Source organism: Aulostomus chinensis, chromosome 14 (assembly GCF_037954235.1).
Source record: "Aulostomus chinensis isolate RoL2024-O1b breed Wild chromosome 14, RoL_Achi_v1.0, whole genome shotgun sequence".
Lineage (NCBI taxonomy): Eukaryota > Metazoa > Chordata > Actinopteri > Syngnathiformes > Aulostomidae > Aulostomus > Aulostomus chinensis.
In genome coordinates this window covers 7784227-7801098 of record NC_141333.1, presented here as the reverse complement: position 1 = coordinate 7801098, position 16872 = coordinate 7784227, and the positions used below count along the sequence as shown (strand labels likewise).

The 16872-nt window shown below is 40.6% G+C and overlaps 1 protein-coding gene across 1 annotated transcript; it reads right to left on the bottom strand.

Moving 5' to 3' along the window:
- Positions 1-3: 3 nt before the first annotated feature.
- Positions 4-15888, bottom strand: zap70 (zeta chain of T cell receptor associated protein kinase 70). The gene is made up of 14 exons (XM_086225434.1): positions 15826-15888; positions 10733-11192; positions 9497-9657; positions 9271-9409; positions 9110-9191; positions 8391-8413; positions 8268-8307; positions 7781-7985; positions 7440-7646; positions 5837-6029; positions 4524-4664; positions 4285-4397; positions 3467-3941; positions 4-144 (listed from the first exon to the last, which is right to left on the bottom strand). The coding sequence occupies exons 2-13, from the start codon at positions 11135-11137 to the stop codon at positions 3758-3760; spliced, it is 1893 nt and encodes a 630-aa protein (XP_086081560.1). The 5' UTR covers positions 11138-11192; positions 15826-15888; the 3' UTR covers positions 4-144; positions 3467-3757.
- Between the last annotated feature and the right edge of the window lie 984 nt (positions 15889-16872).

The window sequence follows — 16872 nt, the reverse complement described above, 5'->3', positions numbered from 1 at the left end:
GTTGCATGTGGTGGCAGCAGGGGGATTTGTTTGAATGCTACTAATGAATTATCACTGTTAAAATGGAAGCAGTCTAAAGTTTGTGTAAACAGCCAGTGCAGAGTTTTTGTTATGGACCCTCCTGATGTTTATTTTAAACTGAGTCTGTGAGGAGAGGAGAAAGAAAGGGTGAAAGTTGGATTAATAGATGCAAGTCATTGATGTGAACTGAAACGCAGGGTTTCTAAGAAGAAGTAGTTTCCTGTTTTACAAACGGCAGAGCGAAAACTAACCATAAGTTTTAGTCAGTCATTCAATATGTCTGAAAATAGAGACAAATTCCCACCACTATTTCCCACGGTCTGAAGCTCAAATAGACTCTGTCCACTATCACAAAAGACAAACAAATCCTGATAGCTTAGAGGATGGAGCTACTACACTACAGTGAGTAATCACAGTCTGCTAGTGGATGAAATCTTATTTCCTTGGTCACATAACGTTTGTTTGTTTTTTTTTTAACCTGGACTTTTAGTTTAAACATATGACAATTTAAATGAACTGCAACGAAGCAAACAGAGACAACGCAGACATCATGTGTTCACGTCTGCTCAGAAATTTTGTCTTATTGTTGTTATTATTATTCTGGTTTTCTGTTGTCTGATGGAAAAAAAATAATCACACAAAAAAAACACAGCATTGGCCTCCCTTGAGTGGAAAATGTCAACATGCCTCCCATCAGCTGACTGCTAAAACAGTGCGTGTCTTTGCTTGTTGGATTGAAAAATGAATCAATTATCCTGATAGTTTTGTCTCGTTTGTGATTGTTTTTTTTTTTCTTCATCCACGTAACAGTCCCTCAAGCTTATTAAACATATAATACACCAGCAGGGAAATTACACAACATCAACATCTGTGTCCCAGATTTTGCTTTATCTTGAGCTTCAGGAAGCACGAGGGGACGTGGACTACGAGTTAAACCACAATATGTTTAATTCAACAATGTTAGGCTCAGACTGTCGGGATGCGAAAGCATAAATATAGAATGATTACGTGTGCATGACTGTTCGTTTTTTTAAAAAAAATATTACTATTTATCGTTCAGGTGTCTGGGGATTTTAACACATTCAAGACGATTCGGGTTAAAGTTTAGCCCGAGGTTCAATCAAGTTGCAGTAGTGACCACAAGTGAGCTCGAACATGACTCATTTCCTATTTCAAGCATCAGTTCCGCATGAATCTAAAGTATCTTCGGAATGACAATAAAACGAAGTTGCACCGTTTGTATGCAAACTAACAGGCCGCTATAACGCTAACCTGTAGCTAAACCGTTACATCTACACCTCACCTCGATTAAGATGCTACATCGGTACATTTATATGACATTTTTTCCGAGATCAAAGCCAGAGATTAAACAGCAGGGCACATGACGACTGTACCAAGTTTCTGTGACGGACTAGCTAACTCGGTCGGACTTGTTGCTGAAGAAAACAGCCACAAAAAACAAACGACACCAGAAGAAATAAACATCTTTCTTACTCGATTAATATCACGTTGTAAATATTTTTCGACTAAAAAGACAGTCACCGTTTAAAACGGGAGATCAAACGGTGACGAAATCGCACAGTTGAAAGCCACTTTCCCGAACTTACTTGTTCCGCCTTCCTGTTCCGTCAGTTTCCTTCGATATGTTATCGAAAAGTATCCGGTTACTGATCAATAACGTAATAGCGACACCATCAAAATCACGCTATATGAATACATGGTGCGATTCATGTTGTAAATATACAATTAATTCAATAAACATGTCACTTTAATAAAGAAACTAAGGTCTGACTCCTCCCTACCGAACGAAAGGCATACGGGGGTCAAGAGGAGCACAGTGATCCACTTCAACTTCCGGTGGTGACTTTCAAAATAATACACCCTTCCGTGCATTGCAACAGGTCTGTCATAAATTGAAGTGTTTACTAGTTTCCCAAAAACTAGGAGCAGATTTTAGAAGTATTAAACAAGTACCAGATGTATAATAAGAACAAGAGGGTTTTTTGGGGGAATTGAAGGAGTTGTTGTTGTCCCACTCACTGTCTGGCAGTAAAATATAAAAGGTCGTGTTCAACTTTGGGGACTTTCAAAGAAAATTTCTGATTGCTTATGTGCAAATGGAGTCCATTATTATCTTTTAAAAAAATATAAATTCCAAGATCGCTCTAATTCCAGGATTTCTTTCGTTCTGAGTCTGACATGGCCATAGGCTGTGATTGACAATAATTTATTTGAAACATTATTTCTGAGTAATAAATATATAAATTTTACTTTCTTTCTGCTTCACCATTTGGCCAAAACCAATACATTACAGAGTATTATACCTTATTCCTTACACAGCAAAATTAAGTTCTTTTTATTGGTCAAAGTGAGCGGGTTGTAAAAATATACATAAAGGATAAATAACGTGGAAATTAAAAGCTCGCACACAACCACATTTTCTTTCTAGACTTGAACCTCCACCACCACCGACATGCTCAAATTTTGGTCTTATTTTGAAAGGAAATCCATCTACTTCCGTGGCCTGTGCTCGCTATACTATAGATGGGTCAGAGAGCAGCCTGGCTGACCTCGTTCACTTCATCACACGTTTATTTTAAACCACATTGTATTTTAGTTACCATAAGGAGGGGAAAAGGCACAAACACATCAAGGTTTGGCACGATGCTTTTTAAACAACTTCTTTACATCAAAATAATAATAATAAAAAATCGACACATGATGCTTCTCATATTTACTCTGATTGACACAGTAATTCAAAACCAGGATGTCTGGAATATTCAGAGAACCCAGCAAATCTTTTTTAATCAAAGCATAATTTGAGAAATCGTTCTAGCACCTGCCTTGACATTCTTTGTATGTTTTTGATAAAAGATCTGCCTGAAATTCCACAGACAATCTTTCAGTGCAAACAGTCACACCAGGGACTCTGACAGCTTCACATTAATAGTTGTAGTTGTTTCATCCTTAAAAAGTCAGCATTACACAGGGAAACTATAAATTTTTTTTTTTTCCTCCACAGGCCATGTGCTGGCAGCATATTATTTCTGTCCATTTTCATCCCACTGCTTCGCTTTGATCTTGGCTGTAACTATCACATGATTCACAGCCATGTTTCTGCTCACAGCCTTGTGTTCAGTGCAGTAGAAGCCTTACACGTCAGGCTCCTTTGTGGTATTACATGTTTCCATTTCGCGCCAGACATTAATATCTAACAATTATATACAAGCAAAAGTTTATATTGTGTGGTATTTCAAAACAAATATCACATAATATGTTCGTGAAGCTCTCATCTGCAGCTATTTTGGTTTTCATGAAGATTTACTTTGAGGAAATTGTGATCATTAGCCCGACACAACAGCAAAAACAAATCTATCAAAGAAATCCTGCAGACATTCTAACACCATGTTACGTCAATAAAGATGAATCAAATGAGAGTACTCACATGTTGATATATCTACAGTATACTGAGAATATACACCATGGTATAATATTAGCTTGGTCATCAATGTTCAGAGACACTAACATTCACACAGAGAGAAGTCCTCCTTGTGGCTGACAAACTGACGTTGCAAATGCACATTAATTGTCACTTCAGCCAGCTTCCCCGTATCAGAGCTGTGGTCGAAGCTGGTCAATGTGCGTCACTCATAAAAAGCTCTTTGTTTTGGTTGTTTAAAGACCAGTTGAATGGATACTTTGTGCAGCCGTGGGACAGAATGTGCCTTGTTTCTCTCTACTTGTTAGGCTCAGCAGCAGCAGCACCAGCAGCAGGAGCAGGAGCAGGATCAGCAGGAGCAGGATCGGGATCAGCAGGAGCTGCAGCTGCAGCTCCCTCAGGCTTGGCCTTGTTTGATATGGAGTAATGGTAAGATCTCATAGACTCCTCAACCTTCTTGAAGTCAGGACGGTTCTCGTGTCTGATGGTGAGAGAGAGAAGGGAGAGGGGCTCAGAACACCAGTAACAGGTATGACTGGCCAAAGGCAAAAACCATAAAACAAAATTTTATAAAGCTCCTTCGTGCAGAATAACAATAAAAGGAGCTTAACAGATAAAAATACAGCGATACAGTAAAAATAAACAGCAATACAGATAAAGGTCAATGAGGATGAAAAAAAAACTATAAAACAGTAAAACATCAAAATAAAAATGAATGTTTCATATTTCTTGAAATAGAATTGCAGATTGTGACTCCAGGCATAAATGACATCCCTGAGCTGAATGAATCTGAAACAAAACAAAAGAAACAGTCAGTTTCTTACTTGTACGTCCAGCATTCTTGCATCACTGCATACATTCGTTCAGGACAGGCTGCTGGACACTCCATACGATTGCCATTATCTATGAAACGCAACACCTCTGGTCCTTTCATTTTCTAGACAAAGTTGGGACAGAAAAAAAGAACCACTTAGAGCTCGTTTATGCTCAGAAACAATCCTCGTGCAGTCTGCGATTTACTGTATCTTCTGTTTTAATAGACTGATGTAGACACATTCAGTACCTTGTAAGGTTTCCCTCCGAAGGAGAAGGCTTCCCACATGGTGACGCCAAAACTCCACACATCACTTTTACTGGAGAATTTGAAAAACTTGATACATTCTGGAGCGTACCACTTCAGGGGCCATTTACCTGCAGTGCGAGCCTGATCAACACAACATGCATGACAACAGGGAGCACATTAATGACCGAGCAGTCAGCCAACTCTGACGTTCAGAACTGGGTTTTTGGTTTTGGTTTTTCAGTGCTAATTTCCCGGTCTCTGATTTCTAACTTTTACAAATTTCTATCAAATTTTCAGGAAATTTTGTTCTGTTCAATTCATGGTATTTCTCCTACATTTTTGAAAGAAATCTAGGGAATTTTAAATGAATAGCCCAACTGTCAAATTGACAACAAAATTATTTGAATATTTTTATTTTGTTTTTTTCATCATTAGACATTTTCTTTTTCAGATGGTTGGTGAAATGCTGTTTTACTTCAAAATGTAATTCTCTAGAGTGTATTGTCTTCCTTCCTTCCCATTTATTGTTTTCACCTGCACCTTATCAGTTAATCAGTCCTCGTCAAACCAGTTTTGTTCCCATCGTCTCTTCCCCAATCAGCTCCTTGCCTGCCCTCATGTTCTATTTCCAGCTCATCGTCTCATTAGTCCCGTTGTAGTTTAGTGCTGCTGATTCTTTGTGTCATTGTTCCTTTGTTTACGCTTTCTGTTTTGTCTGGCTTTTCTGTCCAACTTGTGAGTTACACCCTTTATTTGGTCCTTTTAGTTGCCTGTTTCTTATAACTCTTAGGTAATTTTTTACTGAATTTATCATTAAAATGCATAAATTCTTAATTTCCTGCCTGACTGCTGCAGATTCTGCATCTGAGTCTTGCCTCCACATCACAAACCCTTACAAAAATATATTCATGACAACAGTTAATTGTCTCGAACTGAACCGAAATATCTCAGCTATAAGGGTCCTTGATGACGAATCACTTCAAATGCCTGAATCAACTAGTGTGTCCAGAGCGTGATAGACTGAAAATGTATTTTGTAGTCTCACCAGTTCTTATTGTCGAGTTTTTACATTGAGCAAGGGATTCTTTCATTTATATTTCCCCTAGATGTGGGTCAGTCAACCAGGAAACAAAGGAAATCAGAGCAGGTAACGCCTCAAGCATGATAATACTGTGAGGTCAGTATTTCCAAAAAAAGCAATCAATTGAAGATACGCTATCTATTTGTGTTCGTAGAAAAGCTGATAGCCCCTGAGCCCCCACCTCTCAGTGACTCTGAATGTGCCAACTTGTTTTGCAGTTCAACAAAGGTACCTTGTAGTAGTTGTCCTCTGCTGCCAGAGCCTTGGAGAGACCAAAGTCACTGATTTTAGCAAACTGTTTGTTTACTAGGAGAACGTTACGAGCTGCTAAGTCTCTGTGCACAAAATTCTTCTCCTCCAAATACTTCATTCCCATCGACACCTGGTGCATGAGGTTGACGATGATCTCCACAGTTACAGAATCCCTGTTGAGGCAACAGCACCGGTCATCATGAAAATCTACTTCATCTTAAAGAACTGAGATTGCACAGGTTTTGAATGGTAAGAGAAAACAGGATCCATCCATCCTTGTATTTTCTACCGCTTATCCTGTTAAGGGTCACGGGGCTGGAGCCTATCCCAGCAACCGTTGGGTGAGAGGTGGGGTTCACCCTGGACGGGTCACCAGTCCGTTGCAGGGCCAACAAATATAGAGAGACAACCAGCCACACCTACGGTCAATTTAGAGTATCAATCAGCCTCGTCCCCTCTTGATGTCTTTGGACTGTGGGAGGAAGCTGGAGTACCAGAGAGAACCCACACAGGAACAGGGAGAACATGCAGACTCCACACAGAAAGACCCTGTGCTGGAGCTGGGGCTCAAACCCAGAACCTTCTTGCTGTGAGGAGACAATGCTGACCACTGCACCACCGTGCCACCCTGTAACAGGATCCAGTACACTAAAAAAAAGGTCTTAAATCCTACAACTGTACTCTTTTATTCTAGAGGTCCACATGGACATATACAAATATTCTGCCTTTAAATTTGAGGACTTTGTCTTCTTTTTCCTACAATGACAATTTTGATGCCTAAACATTTTGGATTATTGTTAATGACATAGGGCTGCACGGTGGTGCAGTGGTTAGCACTGTGGCCTCAAAGCAAGAAGGTTCTGGGTTCGAGTCCCGGCTCGGGCGCGGGATCTTTCTGTGTGGAGTCTCCATGTTCTCCCCGTGCCTGCGTGGGTTCTCTCTGGTACTCCGGCTTCCTCCTACCGTCCAAAGACATGCAATTTGGGGACGAGGCTGATTGATACTCTAAATTGACCGTAGGTGTGACTGTGAGTGTGAATGGTTGTTCGTCTCTGTATGTTGGCCCTGCGATGGACTGGTGACCTGTCCAGGGTGAACCCTGCCTCTCGCCCGTAGATGCTGGGATAGGCTCCAGCCCCCCCCCCCCCCCCCCCGCGACCCTTACTAGTATGGAATAAGCCGAAGAAGATGATGGATGGATGTTAATGACATAAGTCTGCTGGTACACACTTAAAAATGCAGGTAGGAGACAAGAACAGTTGTGTACTTACAGGTACACTCTTTAGGGATGTTCCTTCAAAAGGTACACTTGTTACTTCAAAAGCACTATATTGGTTTGGCACTGCAGTTGACACTATGTGCTGAGTCTTTTGCCATGCAACTCAATTCATTATTGTTATTTTCATTGTTTTCTAAAACAGATGCTCACGTTTGGTTTTTATCAGGTAGTTCAGTCAGCAAAAGAGAGAATGGATGGAAATAAGTTAATGCATTTGAAAAATTCATAATATTAATATTCAAAACAGTATCCATCCCTCACATGTCAATATTACTCCCAAAAACATTTTTCTACTCGGACGTACTTATGGGAGGAAAGAAACTTGTTGAGTGGTCCGGCGGTGGCCATCTCCATGACCAGCATCAGATTCTCTGCGTTGCACAGCCCCATCATGCGCACGATGAAGGGGTTATCGAGCTGGTGCATGAGCTCTGCCTCCTTCATCATCTCGTCCCTCACCAGCTTCTCATTCTCGCTCTTCAGCACCTTGATGGCGACGTCTATCTGGCCCCTGACGACAAACACAAACACAGGAAGATTGGGTTCAGCATCAGACCATTGATGGAACACCTGTTCTAGGTTCTGTAGAGGTCTGCTTCTGTACATCTTCCTTCATTCCAACTCATATTATATTTCCATCCTCACTTATCAGTTTTGAGAACTCCCTTCTTGACGCAGCCAAAGTTTCCAGAGCCGAGCTCCAGCTCGTCAATCAGCAGCTGACTCCTCTGGATGTTAAACCTCTTGATGTCATTTGGGTTGTGGTAAGGGTTGAAGCCGCTGCAGTCCATTGGCAGGAGATCATTACCAGCAGGGACACTGGTAGCTGGCTTCGACGCCAAAGGTGCCACTACGTGGCACAAAACACATGGTGTGAAGGAGCATTTTTGTTTTGTATGGCATTTGACAGGTTTTAGTTGTACTTTGCATGCTGACGATCGGCTGGGATTTTCAGTTGGAGCTTTCCAGACAACCTCTTAAAGCTCATTTTAAATATTTGATGTACGAATTTTGAGTTTTTCATTTTCAAACCAAGCTTCTCTGTTGTTGTTGTTTTATTCACATTGGACAGTGCATTCAACAGAAAAAAAAATCCTCTTTGGTCTCGACTGCTGTACTGTGGGCAACTGACCTTGAGGTGGCGGTGTGTAACTATTTGTGCCGACCCGTCTCTGAAAAGAATCCCAGTAAAATGAATCTCAGAAAATGCATGGAAGTGCTGGCTTAAATGTTATGGGATACAGGTAACACTCACCGTTGCTGGAAGACTTGGTGTGTCTGAAAGGTTAACAGACAGATATCTTTAGTGAATATAATGAAACAATACTGACGTGAAAACAGATTTGTGCAGCAGTGACATGATGTAGAAGTGAAATTTAACAATTCGCGTCTTGTGTCCATCAGTACGTTTTTAAGTCCTACTACATTTTCCCATTTCGTTCTTCTATTTCCTGTTTTAATTTGATATCAAACTCTCCTCTCATTTCATCTTCACTTCCAACTCATGATTGAACACATCTGCAGCCATCTGCTGCACATTATCAAAATGGTGTCAATACAGAATACATTTTTTGTGACTGAAGCCAGGTGCAATACCAAGACTGTGAGTTGACTTCTCCATTTCATCTGTTTAAGTGAATACTCAATCATTTTAACTGTATTTGAATAAATGTGTGTTTCACTTTTCAACAAAACATCACCAGCTCTTTGTGTGTTGTGGATGCAACTAAAGATCTAAAATAGTTAATTAAAAATGAAGGTAGAGCTGAAATAGAATAGAATAAATAGAGAGTGACACGAAAACAAAGTCATTTTCAAATAGTTCTAATACTTAAGAACTCTACTTAATGTAAGAGTAAATATACTTTGTTAAATCCACCATCTCTTTTACTTTAGATCCCCGATTCCCCCCCCCCCCCCCCCACAACCGTGAGGAGTTTTGAAAGAAAGAGGAAATAAAAACATGTTTAGTACTTCCAGCAGCTTTGCTATTGGCACATGCCTCCCCCAGAGCCGTCACCAAACCATCAGGCTTCATCTTCAGGTACTCCACCAGCTGTTGAGATCCAGAGAAGAAGCCGTCAGCAGAACTTACGATGAAATGACATAAAATAAAAGCCTGACAGAGAACCCACCTGCCAGATAGTGTCGAACTTTGTTCCTTCCGGCATGGAATATTTTCCTGACTTGTCGTGGAGGATCTGATAGTGGTAAACTGTTTTTCCATACATCATTGAGAGAGCAAAAGTACCAGGCTCCCCTCTGTCCCGTATCCTGAAAACAACAGCATGAAGAACCTCAACACACAGCAACAATGAACAAACATTCAAATTCATTCGTTCATTACTGTGAGCTACTCACAGAAACTTGCCATCCGGTTGTACGCCGCTGTAAAGCAGCCTCTCGCCTTCCTGTCGTGGGATTTTACCGTGATACCAGGGCATCTTCTCATGGGCCGTCAGGGCGATCAGCTTCTCCAGCTGAGGAGCCTGACTGATGATGGCCTGCTCCATGGCTTCTCCCTGAGCACAAGCAGAAGCTCTCAGACACTCACAGTAATAAAACACTTCACACAAACGCTTCAACTCACACGTCACACCCCAGAAACACGAACTCATAGACCGCATTATGGAATAGCAAATTCACGCATTCCAGAAATGTGCAGCAAACTCACAAAGTATTGGACGGAAACACACTGCAAACTCACTCAACACATCGCACAAATGCAGCAAATTTCATCAAACAACAGCTGAAATGTTTCCAGTGGGGACCTTTAAAATGATGATCACATTTAGACTCGCTGCTTGCTGGTGTTTAGGTTATTACCTGTAATGCATGAGGAAGCGTTACCACAGACAGAGTCCTTCTGGTTGCTCTTGGTGCCCGCTGAAAGCTGCAGGTCAACTCCTAACACACCTGGAGCTAGTTTTGTTGTTTATTTGGAGCCAACCAGGGATAAAAGTCTACTTGCTTCAGTGTGTGACTGTTTGCAGCGGGAGATTGACCTTAAAGCTACGGGATTCTTCCCTGAAGTGGCTTCTCAGAGGGATAGACCTCACATTGAGTGCAAATCAGATTTTAGGCTTTACAAAGATTCCCTGTGTTTGTTTCAATAAAAACATGAAGCAACGTTTTCCTTGAATGTGCGTGTGTAGAATTGTAGTTTCTGTCATGCGATCACGTTCGATTCTTCAGTTCAGTAACTGGAAACAGAATATTCAGGTTGTTTCACCTACATAACAATCACATATTTTCACTGGGCTGTGGAAACATTTCACTGGAACTACTCTGAACATGTGAAACTGCTGATAGTGAGTTCTTTGGGTCATCCAGAGCAGATACCGTAGATGCCGCTGATGAGGGAGGAGGCAGAAAATGATATCAGAAAAGCCTGGACAAATTACAAAAAATATCTCCATGGCCAGATATCAGGCCAGTAAAGTGAGAAAATAGGGCACATGAATGCATCAGTCCCTCAACTGGTGAATCCACCGTGGTAAGGCATACTCAAATTCTCCAACTGTCTGAAACGTAAGATCACCTTTGCTTTTGGAGGCTGTAACAGAAACACTGAAAACACTCATGAGTCAGATTCACCTCCAGGTTCCACGTCTGCTTCACGTACTCCCTCAGCATATTTTCTCTCAGGCTGTCAAACACGCCGGCCCGTATCGGTGTATCCGGGGAACGCAGGCAGGGTTTCCTCAGAAGACACACCAGCCCATCAGGGTCCTTGCTGTAAAACTCACAGAGCTCTGCAGGCCCGCAGTGAGGTTTGCCTCCACTGATGCAGTAAGTCCCGTTCAGCAGTTTCTCTACGGAGTAATGGTGAAACTCCAGGTTCCACACAATAGAAAGGACATAACCTCCTAGACTGCGGAGACACTGGCGCAGCAAGAACAGGCCATCGGACATCCCGGCCAACTTTAAATGGTGCTCCGCATCTGAGCGACTGATGCTGCCATAGTAGAAAGGGAGCTCAGCCGCCGGGTCGATGGACATGGTGAAGACTTGGAGCTTTGGCTTGGAGTTCTGGTTGTGAACTCTGGGGAGAAAACTGAAAAATAGGCGTTTTAAAAGGGTTGAAAGATTGTAGGTTGACTCATGACACCAATTGCTCCAAATGTGAACGACCCCTGACACATCTACCCTTCAACTTCCTGCAAGCGCAATCAATTTTCCAAGTAGAGTGTAACAACGGAAAACACACTATTCATTGCTTCAAATCCGTCCAAAAACAAACGTAAAAAAGATCGCCTGGAAAACCTCGCCCCCTATCACCAGGATCAGTGTCACGATTTACAAGAACACTTCTTCCAGAACTCTCAGCTTTAAGCGAATTGAAGCACCCACACTTTCAGATTGCATGAAGCTGACAAACTGCTGACAAAAGCCACAACAGGAAGTTGCAGCCCGCCCTCACAGCTTCCATTCTCCAGCATCTCACTGTTCAGTTGAACAGGTGCATTTTGGTTCTAGATAAATCCCTCTTCATGCTTCAGAAACTTCAAGTTTTTACGTTTTCCCTGTTAAGGGGGGGGGGGGGGGGGGGAATGTATCCCACAACACTGTTAACAGTTACATTAAATGTCTAACCTTCAGTAAAAGAAAAGCCATGAAGATAAGATTACGATCGAGCAGCTTTTGTCTGCAGTGTGAAATGGTTACAAGATAACAGGCAGCAAATGGCTGTTGTGAGTTTAAAGCTGACAAGGTTACACAAAATTACAAGACAAATAAAGAGAGAGCGAGAGAGAGAGGTTGTTCTCAAGCATTTGAAACAAGTGTTGAGAATCTGAAGTAATAATTCCAAACTATGATGATGTTCGAACAGATAAAATGGCAGGGATCTGTTAGATGTATGCGTGTAAAGGGGTTAGATCTGTAAAGTGGATGGAAAATGGATAGGAAACTATAATGTAGGCTATTTGTATAATTTCACCACCACCTCAAATGGTTTCCAGTTTTAGTGGAAGTGGAATATTTTTAAACTTTTCAGTAAAAAAAAAAACCAAAACAACCAAAACCAACACAGTTTTACACGCATTTGAAAAAGCTGAATCATCACGGTGTCGTCCACGTTTGTACTTTCTTACCTCGGGTTTGTACTCTATGTAAATGGAGTGGAAACCTCAGCTTCCTGGCTACATTTGTGTGTTATTGCCCACATCCACAGTGGACAGCCCAAGAGACAAACAAAGCTGCCACAAGAAGAAAGACTCAACTGTGGCCTTAAGCCTTTCTCACCACAACAAAGACCTCCAGACGCCACAATATGGACAAACACTACATTTTGATGCAAAATCACAAGCCGATGATTGCATGGTTTGCTGCATGTAGATGTAAGTTTACAACCGCAGCATAAAAGTTGCATTTAACTGTAATTTTTGGATGTCTGACTTGCTTTTATTGATGAGTAACAATGCTAGCTTGTTGGTTGGAGGAAGTCTCCTGCATCTTTGCATCGAGGACTGCGGTGGAAATATTGGAAACATGTGAAGACGCGCGGTGTAATGGCTTAATAAGAATGATAATTAACCTTGAAGTAGAAATGATCTTTCACAGGGAATTAAAGTGTGTACGTGAGGAAGTGTTGTTCGTTCTAAGCTCCAGCACATTTGAAGGTCTAGCACGATCGACCAGTGACAGATGAGTAATGGATAACTACTTTGATATTAATTTTCCATCATTTTTTTTAACACGTTTGAGGGTGTCGGCCTGTGATGCATGATGGTTTGCTGTTTTCTCTTCATGTGTGAGTGCAATGTGAATACGTTTGAGTTTTATATTTAGAAAAAACATCAGTTATGTGTGTCTGTGAATGACCCTTTAAAAAAAAAAAATCCAAACAATCACATCAAATTTATCAAGATGTGAACTTATGCTTCGCTCACCCTGACTTACTGTGTACCAGGGGTCTTTTGTTGAAACTGTATATCCACAATACGATGACAACAAGGACTTAAACCTTTAATGACTTAAGCTTTTCATTTGGTCATCTGCAAAACACTGAACGACATGTCCCGTTTTTCTGTGATTTCTCAAAAGGTCCTTTTCTATGAATACTTGAGCCGCAAGAAAAAGTGAATTCAACCACGCCGTCGTCATTCATCACAAAAGGAACCAAAAGCAAACAAACGACTGACGAAAACTCTGAATATAGCAAGAAATTCTTAGCTCACTTCATGTTCTTTTCAAACTATAATTTGTATTTGTATGTCAGTAAAAAGTGGCGAGGTGACACATAACACAGTCCTCCAGCCAGCATTCAACCCACAAGGTTACGTGGTATTTCCTACCAAGCCAGGAATTGTTTTCATCAAAGGAGAAGTTACAAGACAGACACTGGCTGCCTGGAGGGTTTAAACCCTTCATTGTGAATAAAAATATAACTTTTTCAGATGAAGTTTTACGGGGTTACCAAATGAGCAGTGGGGAAAGACTCACAAGTCGCCCAGTGTGCTGCGTAGAAATGAGCAGCGCACTGGGCGATGATGTGAAAGTGAAACATTTCTGGCATATCACTTGAATTTAATAAAGCTGAAAATAAATCAGCTTCTTATCTCACCTCATCTATTCTTATTATTCTGAGCATGGACATCAATGCTGGAGGTTTGTCAAATAAGAGGACTCAGGTGAGACTGCTCTATTCTATTCTATTCTATTCTATTCTATTCTATTCTATCCTATTCTATTCTATTCTATTCTATGAAAAAGAGGAATAGTCCTGGCTAGATGCGGAAGATTTAAAAAAAAAATCAATTACAATTTTTTAAACTGCAAGCTAGAAATACCCAACCACATGAGAAGTCTGGATAAATCGGACACAATTATGCGCATTCATCTTTAAAGAATAAAGTTCAATAATGGCCTACTTGCATCTGGCTGGCAGGAAACATCATTCAAAGACAAATAGATATTTGTTTCAGACATTTCCAGCTGCGGCTGGGCAAAGTGTAGCTCCCTCGTCACAGAATGCATTACTGTATGTGAAAGTGTTAACAGGTTCTTTTCTCTTCAGTCTCTCAGGTTCATTTACAGTTTCTCTGTAAACAAAATGCTGCTATGCTAGCGTATTAGCTTTGAACCCCCACATTTTTAATATTTCTTTTTTCTTTTCTTTTCTTTTTTTTTTTTTTTTAAACAGCACACTCACTTGCTGAAAGTCATTTCAGTTCCGGACTTTTACTTTGTAAAGCACCAGTCTGAAGCGACCAAGCACCAAGTACACCTGCGTTTCAAATGCAATGGGCTGCAAATAAAAAGTCATCTGCTAATAAATACACAAAAAGACAAAAATCCGAAACATTCAAATCCAGTCAGACTAAACTGACGCAGGGATACTTGGCAGTTTCATGTCTGTGAGCGTGTCGAGGTCACGCTCTACGACTAATTATATTACATGACATCATTTAACTCTGGTGCACGACTAAACGCGAACCACCGAGCTCTTCACCTTTCTTCATCAGGCATTCTGCAGGAGAAGCATTTGTTGTGAACTACTACATTCGCTGTTTTCTTTAGATTACGTGATTTGATTCAAACTAGGAACATTCCCTTGATGGCTGTTAGCGATTGGAGTTATTTTTGGTCGTGATTATCTTGGTTGTGCTATCAGGAATTTAGCCAGTGTTGCATAACTCAAGGCATTCCTCAAAACATACATCAACATTTGGACTGGTGACCACTAACAGCTAATGTTTCTCTCTCAAATGAAATGTTGTTCCCCCCCCCCCCCCCAAGTGTTTTTTTTTTTATTTATTTTTGTGATGATTTCAAAACAAACCAAGGTCATAGGAGGAGTTGTAAGTCACTGATGTTAGCTCAAGGCTCCAAGTTCCCCAAACTGACATTGTTTTCCTGCGTTCATGGAAACTAATTAAATTCTACACGTGCTATGATTCCCGTTTTTTTTCTTCTTTTTTTTTTTTACTAAAATGAGCCAGGTGAGATTTCAATCTGCGCTCAGCACGATTAATTTAATGGCATTTTCATTTGAATCGGTGATATCAGGGCTGTTTCTTAAAAAGAGCCAGAAATTGCTTGGCCTCTATTTGTGAGATGAACAGAGGAAAATTTTGCAGAAATGATTCACTCCAGGACCAAAATACATCCAGTCATTTTAAGCAAAGTTACAAGTGATATAAAACACACACAGATGTCTAGGGCGTGTTAAAACCTAACAATTTTTGGTTTTCTGTCCCGAGGCACAATGAAAGCAGCTATTTTTATTGCTACTTTTGAATGCCAGAGCAACAATGTCTTTACTCCACTGTGGTGCACTCTTATTACTCTCATGCACAACTTTTCAAATTTTTAGCTGATATTTACAAAAAAACTAAACCACACACACAATTTTTCTTAACTATCACACTTAATTGTGCGTTTGTTCACTCAGTTAAAGATACATTTAGAATTTGATTGGTTTCATTTCCGTGTCCAAGTCCAAGAATGTGGATGGGGAAATAGATCATGAATTAGTTAGAATTCAATCTGCCTGGATTGGAATTTGTAACATTTGTTGCTTTCTTTTCGTCAGAACTTTAGCCTTCACCTCGTCGTGGTGTTATGCAAAGGAAACTATAGGTTTTGGGGTTTTTTTGTTTTGTTTTTCCACATTGCAAATAAGCGTCGTCAATAAATTAAAAAAAAAAAGACTTAAAGATCGCATGAAAGCACAAACTACTCACTTTACACTGCTGCACCTCTGTGTGGAGCGATGCTGCTGCTTCTCAGTCAAAGATGCATCTGTGGATTTGATGACACCGTCAGGTGCCGCGAGACTGTGGGTTACAAACACACAAAACCGTATCTCTATCCTAATGAGGACGTGATGCATTTCCTCACTTTAACCCTAACCATCCAGCTATTTGCGTTATCTAAAACCCTTTCCGTGAATCGAATCTACTATAAATCCAACCTGAACTTGAAGACCAAATCTAAAAGTGTTATTTTAGACTCAGTCTGATTCTGTGCACGTGAAACAGGTGGAACAGCAGCTTCAACTGATTTATATTGTTTCAACATGAAATCACAGGGAAGTACACTTTAGTTGAGTCCATGTACTGTTATTTGTGCAAACTGATATTTATTACCATGCAGCCTGAATAGCGACTCATTCAAAGGATTAGAGCTGAACCCTCAAACTGAACTTTGAAAAGTGAGGTCTTTCAAAAATGGCCCCACTGAGATGGTGGCTCATATGTATTTTTTAAAAAAATGATGATTGATTTCAATCAATCAATTTCATTTTAAACAACAACTTTATTCTCCTTTGAGTTCTTTAAATCCAGACCGACTCTTTACGAATGCTAGAACACAGTCAAAATATGCACAAATCTTGAATAATTCGGAGCTAGCAGCCATGGTAGGTTGGTGTAGCTTAGCTCCAATTGGCTTAGCTTAGCAAACAACAAACAGCATAAACAGGTAGCTTGGTTCTCTATAGCTCACAAGTTGGAGATCAATAGATATGAGTACAACAGCAGTTTCTGGCTTGGTTAACATGTTGCACTTGGCTCTACACAGTTCCAAGGTAAGGGACACCCTAACATGACATTTTAGTTGATAGGTTTGCCCCTGCTTGTAGCACAAAGCAGACAGCTAGCCATCATCTACTCTCAGGATGCAGGCTTGAATCAGAAGGTTATTTGACTAAAGTAGGACAGCAGTGGAGTGATACGACCTACACATGAATCTATATGTGGAACTAAATGGTAGGCATACTTTTGTGAATG

Bases quoted from the DNA above. Each gene is read 5' to 3' on its own strand.
- zap70 (XM_086225434.1), bottom strand. From the start codon at position 11,137: ATGTCCATCGACCCGGCGGCTGAGCTCCCTTTCTACTATGGCAGCATC. The intron at 8,414-9,109 runs GTACTAAACATG...TTAACCTTTCAG, and splicing joins CAATAGCAAAGCTGCTGGAA to ACACACCAAGTCTTCCAGCA. The intron at 6,030-7,439 runs GTACGTCCGAGT...TTGCCTCAACAG, and splicing joins AAGTTTCTTTCCTCCCATAA to GGATTCTGTAACTGTGGAGA.